General features: G+C 49.3%; 1 protein-coding gene across 3 annotated transcripts in view; it reads right to left on the bottom strand.

The window, feature by feature from the left end:
• Positions 1–3,102: 3,102 nt before the first annotated feature.
• TCN2 (transcobalamin 2) overlaps positions 3,103–6,306 on the bottom strand; it is a 42,492-nt gene continuing 39,288 nt past the window's right edge. For all 3 annotated transcript variants that reach the window (XM_049619001.1, XM_049619000.1, XM_049619002.1), the window contains 2 exons: positions 6,079–6,194; positions 3,103–3,690 (listed from right to left, as the gene is read on the bottom strand). In XM_049619001.1, coding sequence (XP_049474958.1) covers positions 3,629–3,690; positions 6,079–6,194 — 178 coding nt within the window. In that variant the 3' untranslated portion in view covers positions 3,103–3,628. The remainder of the gene's footprint in view (positions 3,691–6,078; positions 6,195–6,306) is intronic.

The following is a 6,306-nucleotide window of genomic DNA, read 5'->3' as shown; positions in this document are numbered from 1 at the left end:
TGAGCCAGCCAAGGGGGCAACCTCCCTCCTTCCATATTTCCTGAAGAAGAGGAATCAGTGCCGCCTAAGAGTTATATTCTTTTTGAGATTCTGTCAGTTTTCCAGTGTTTCCTTTAATTAAAAAAATAATAATGATGATTTTAAAGATAGTAAATACCCTGACCTTCTCAGAGCTGAGCTCCCAGGGAGTGGTAAACAGTGTTTACAACTCCTCCAAGACTGCCACAAAGCAGCTCACCTCCTACCTGCCCTGCCTGGTAAGGGATGGGCTATGAGTAATGAAGATTAGTCTGATAAGGCTGATATCAGATAGGCCTGAGTGGGCCATGGCAGGATAGAGAGAGCTGCCCCTGTTGTGGTGGGAGGCGAGGCAGAAGCTGAGAGCACAGCCCAAAGCAGGGGTTGTGCAGCCTGAGTGCTGGTGAGGGCATTCAGATTAGTTTTGCCTGGGTCCAGAGCCCCAGTTTTTTAACCTGCCTTGACTTGTAGGCAGCAAGATTCTCTATAGAATATTTCCTTGTGCAAAAATGGGAGCAGGGGGCTCCTTCCATATCCCTGGGGTCCACCCAAAAGCCCAGAGCAGCCTCTCCTTGCCCACAGACTCCCAAATCCCTTAGATCCAAGTTCTGCCCATGGGGGGCCCAGGGTACTATGGGAAGCAGGTAATTCAGGGAGGGACTCTGGGTGGCACCAGGGGCAGGAGAACCCATTTCTAGCAACTGTGCTACAGAGGCTGTGGGAAAGACCTCTCCTCTGGTCACTGCATGTCCCTAGATAAATCACTGCTAGGACCTCAGTTTCCCCATCTGTGATATGATTATGATAGGAGAAGACAGGATTCAGTAGGCAGAGAGGAAAAGATTAGGGCCTGAGGTCCCTGTGTGGGGAAAAACACCTATTTTGGAACAATGCCGGGAGTGTCCAGGTTCCTCTTAAGAGTGTAACAGGTCCCAGCTACTCCACCTCAGGTTTCCCTTCTGGAATTTGACAAAAGACCTAAGTATGGCCATTGACCATCCCTCACCGCCAATCAGGAATGGACAACCCAGCACCTAGAACTATCAAGCCAAAAAAGGTAGAACTTGGAAAGGAACAAGGGGGAAAGGAAGGGGGAGGGCTGACCAGAACCTTATAAAACAGGGACCCTTGCCTTATAGTCCTCGGGCGTTCACTTTTGAATGTCTCTTCTCTGTAAAGAGAGCTTTCCTATTCTTCTTCCTTTCTAATCTTATATTCTAATAAACTTTTGCCAGCTGTTCATTTTGTGTCCACCTCTTCATTCTTCAAAGCAGTGAGACAACGAATCCTGGGTATTGTGGTAAAAAAATCCTGCAACATGATGAGCTGATAAGCATGAACATGCTATGTAAACCCAGGCACCATCACATAGCTGTGAAAGAGGGGAAGTGGTTTGTCTGGAGGTCTACAGATCTAAGTTAAGGCTAAATACAAACCTGGTCCCCAATCCCCAGGGAGGGCCTCTGTTTATCTCTGTTTATCTCTTACGGTGGGGCCCTGCACCAGACATGATTGTGCTCTCACACACACCCCTTCTCAGGGGACCAGTAGATTGTGCCAGACTAGACACCTAGCCCAGAATCCACAGGTGGGCTGGGCTGGGCAGACCCCTCTCCAGGCTATGGGACATGGGCTGAGAAAATGAGAGGGGGCTGGGAAATTGAACTGGAAAGTGACAAAGTCACTGCTGGGGCCACATTCAGAAGAAGCTGACTGAGGGGGAAGATACAGAGAGTAGGGAGCATTAGCAGAGCTGAAGGAACGTTGAGCCCCAACTTCTGTTTCTCTACCACCCTTGGCTGCCCCTGAGTTGGTGAGCTGGGTTTTTTCAGCAAATAGCCTTTGATTTGAGCAGGACTGAGTAGTCCCTGCTCCTCAGAGCCAAACACATCCTTGACTACAATAATCCCTTTGGAAGGGGTAGATCACACCTAGTACATATGCCCTTGAAAGCCTGTGCAGGGGGCTCTCCCTAGCCTGGCCTGAGACCTGCCACTGCAAGCTGGTGAGGAGGCAGCAGGGTGGTACAGTGGCAAGTGCCCAAGGGCTGGCATCAATGGCTCTGACACCTCCAGGCTATATGACCTAAGGCAAGCCTCAGGCCTCTCTGAGTCTCCACCCTTCTTTGTCAGGATTGTAAAACTGAGGAGCACGGAGCAGGTTCTGAAGCCTCTGAGAAGTGCTCCTGATGGTGACTAAGGTGGGGCAAGGGAACAAGCGCTCTGGGGTTCTGGGCACATACATTTCACCTTCAAAGCAGGCTGCATATCTTCATTTGGCTTTCTGGTACTTTGACGTTTGTTTCAATATAAGAATTTTTAAATCGCCTACTTCCCCTTCCAATCCAGATGCTAAATATTTGAAACTGGAGCCCTAGAAAGAGGCATATATGTAATATGCAGGTTTGATAACTTTGTAGCGCTGTAAAACTTGACACGCTGTCTATCAGAAAGCCCCTCTGAGACAAGCCCCCTTCCTAACCTCGGTGAGGTGGGGCATGTGGGGTGCCTCCTTGGCCTGAACCCCACTTCCTGAGGTCCCCGAGGTCAGCTCGGGGTTCAGGGCCCTCCCACTAACAGGCAAGGTTCTGGGGCCTGGCTGCTGGGGCCTGGGGTGGTACCCTGACTGTGTGTTGGGCAAAGCAGAAGCGAGAGCCCAAGCTCTAGGGTCCTGGGCCTCAGGTTGCCTTTGGATTCTGCCATATAGTCATAACAACCATGGGAACCCCCAATTTTCAGTGTTTGAGTGGAAGAGCCAGGAAGCCACCCCAGGCCAGGTCTGTCTCCTAAGGCACGTCCCCTGCCTGACATTGTGGGTGAGTCGCACGTCCTCTTTGAGTACCAATTTCCTTAACTGTAAGGCAGAGATGGAAACAAAAATATCCACAACCTCAGAGTCATGCAAGAAAGTGTCTAGCAAGTACATGCTCCCTAAACAGCAATCACCTTTGCTACGGCCTGCATCACTCCCCCAGCACCCAGGAGAAGGCTCACCCACCTTCCTTTGCTCCCCTGCAGGTACCTCTTCCTTCTGTGTTCCAGCCCCCGGCACTCACTCGCCAACTTGAGGCATCAGGACGCTGGGGCAGGTGCACAAACACTTTAATCATTTCATAGGCAGGGTTTGAGCGTCTCTGCAGAGCCCCCACCAGCTACTATGCCACAGCAAGCACTGGGGCCACCGCCATGAAGGTGGAGTTGAGAGCTGGGATCAGGGCTGTAGCCCCTGGGCCATAGAGGTCTCCTTGCAGGGCTTTAATCCCAGAGGGGCAGTCCTCATAGCACCAGTAGCCGGTGACTTCTCCTCCTTGTGTTGAGGAGTCGGAGATGCTTTTATACCCTACAGACCATGAATGGCCTTCAAAGGATGCCTGTGTGGCCAGACTGAGCCAGACTGGAGCAGACAGCCCTCCCAGGGAAAGCGCTTGGTTAACTGATCCAGGGTGGATGATAGCTTAGGACCTTCGCAAGGGTGGTAGCTGGAATGATCCAGGGGACCCTATCCAAGTGCACATGAGGTAGCAGCAGGGTTGGGCTGTTACAGTGATGTCTGGAGGGAAGGCGGAAGCCCAGGGAGTGGGCAAGGCTGCTGGGGTGAGTGAGCGCAGAAGCTACCAGGTAGCCAGCCTCAGCTCAATGGTTTCTCCATCCTTGGGGGTGTATTCAGCAATACCTGCAGAAACAGATTGAGCAGGGGGGTTAACAGGGAAGAGAATCCTATCCCCAACCTCTTCTTATGGACAAGCACCCTGAGGCCAGGGTCTATAAGATCCACTCAGGGCTTGGTGGTGGGAAAGTGGGAACTATCCAGAGCCAGTCTGGAAACTGAAATTAGCTGTAACCTCGGGTCCCTAAGGCCCACAGGCTTATTTTAAGGTGGGGGAGCCCCCCGCCAGGGGAGTATACAGGACAGCATTCTGGATAACTAACACAGGGTGAAAGGAGCCAGAGACCCCTTGACAACACCTGGTGGGCAGGGTCACTGTCTTCATAGTCCCCTGTGGGGCCAATGGGAAGAGGGACTTGCTCAGTGTGGTCTGAAGGAAGAACCAAGACCATGAGTGAAGTCTCCTTCAGGGCCAGCCTCTGATCACTAGAGACAAACCAGGCTCCAGCATGATACCTGGGTTCAAGCCCCAGCTCTTCACTCATCAGCGGTATGACTTTGAGCAAGTTATTTAACCTCTGTGAGTGCTAGTTTTCCCATCTCTGAAATGGGGACAATAATGGTATCAACAACCAGGTATTCCTTTTTCCCCATGAGAGGGGGTTCAAGCTGGACTGGAGGGCTAGGGGGTGAGAGATAGAGGACACATGGCCCACATCTGCCTCATGATTGAGTTGTCCCAGGCTACCCTCCCTGCGCCACCCCCTTCCTTCCCCACAGCCCAGCCTCAGTAATTAGAGGCCAGATCTGGGGTCTCTATATGCCACATCTTTGTTTTATTACTCAATCTTCTCAGAAGCCAGGCAGAGAAAGAGAATGCTTTTTCTTGGACTCCTTCAGAAAGTCCCACATTCTGGAAAGCACTTAGCTCAATTCCTGGCACATGACAGGTGCCCAACAGAAGCTCCAGGTAACAAGAGCAGGGACAGATGACCCTTAAGAGTCTGCCTGGTGACTGGGGGCTGATGCACAAGGATGCTCATGACAGCTTGAGGTGTAAGAGTTAAAACTGGAGACACCCCAAATATCTAGCAGAAATCAAGAAGCTGCAGCCTATCCATCTCACTCCATGCCCCACCGCAGCACCCAGTGCCAGGGCAGGCCCTGACTGGCCTAAACCAGGTGTGTGGCAATCCTTGCTCTCCAGCCAATGGTGAGTGCAGAACCTGAACCAGCTCCTAGCAACAGGGATGGGTCCAGGAATGTACCTGTGTCCCAATTCCACCTTTGTCTGCTGGGGGCAAACAAAGTTCTAAAAGGGAGCAGCTCTGGGAAGACATAAGAAGGGTGTGGAAGCCAACAGAGAAAGGAGTATGGAGTCACAGGGGAGCAGGGCTGGAGACCAGGTTACACCAGCCCTGAAGTCCTCACTCCAAGACACTCTGGACTTGGGTCACAACAACCCAATGGATGGCATACAGTGGAAGCTAGTTTGCATCATGTTTCCTGTTACTTGCAGCTCAAAGCATCCTCGTGAGTGATATATTCTACGTGGCTATTACAAAAGAAGGGGGAAATATACATACAGCAACACAGAAAGATGTCTACAATACATTAAGAATGAAAAAAGGGGCGCCTGGGTGGCTCAGTTGGTAGAGCATGTGACTCTTGATCTCAGGGTCATGAGTTCAAGTCCCACACTGGGCACAGAGCTTACTTTAAAATAAACAAACAAACAAATAAATAAAATGTTTAAAAAAAAGAACAAAAATTAAAAAAAATAAGTTGCAAAACAATATACAGGGCTCTGCCATGCAGTATGCTAGCACTAGCCACATGCAGCTATTCAGTGTTTGAAATCAGTACAGAAAAAGCATGCAAAATGTCACTAATAATTTTACATTGATTATAACTTGGAATGATAATATTTTGGACATATTTGGTTAAATAAGATACATTATTAATATTAGTGTCACCAACTAGAAAATTTAGAATTACACATGTGCCTTGCATTTTACTTCTGTTGGACAGTATTGCTACAGAGCATGGCTCCATTTTTATGAAAAAATAAACTTATGTATTTAAAAAATTAGGTATAAAAAAATACACCAACAGTTAAAAACAAGAAATAAAAAGCAAAAACAAAAATAAACAAAGAAAAGAAAAAAGAAAGGAAAAGAAAATATATCAATAATTAAAAGAAGTTATTTCCGGGTAGCAAATCATAGGTGATTTTAGCTTTCTTCTTTTTTGCCTGATTTCCTAGAGTTGCCACAGTAACTTACATAAAAATTCTTAAGCATTCAGTTAAATAACGTACAAGCAACCTTGAGCATCAGTGATTATCTGAGGCTGAGGCCCAGAAAGATTCAGAGGAAAGCTGAGGTGTGCTGGCCTCACTGCGACAAGGCTGGATGGGGGAGATGTCCAGAGGTAGCTGGCCACCAGACCTACCCTGTAGTAGTGGGGTGTCAGGGGCTCGGAGGAGCTGCCAGAACTCACGTTCCCCAGCTTCTTTTCCCATCACAGAGGTCAGGAAGGGGCCTGACAAGGTGTTCTGCGTTCCATACCTACCAAAGGGACAAAGAGAGGGAGAAGTGACTTTTGCTTCCACTGACCCAACAGCAGGAGCAGAACTGCCCCCACCAAGAAAGTCCTGGCCTCTCCCTTAGGGCCAGAGTC

The sequence above is a fragment of the Panthera uncia genome (assembly GCF_023721935.1).
Source record: "Panthera uncia isolate 11264 chromosome D3 unlocalized genomic scaffold, Puncia_PCG_1.0 HiC_scaffold_8, whole genome shotgun sequence".
Classification (NCBI taxonomy): domain Eukaryota; kingdom Metazoa; phylum Chordata; class Mammalia; order Carnivora; family Felidae; genus Panthera; species Panthera uncia.
This window is presented reverse-complemented; position numbering and strand designations above follow the sequence as displayed.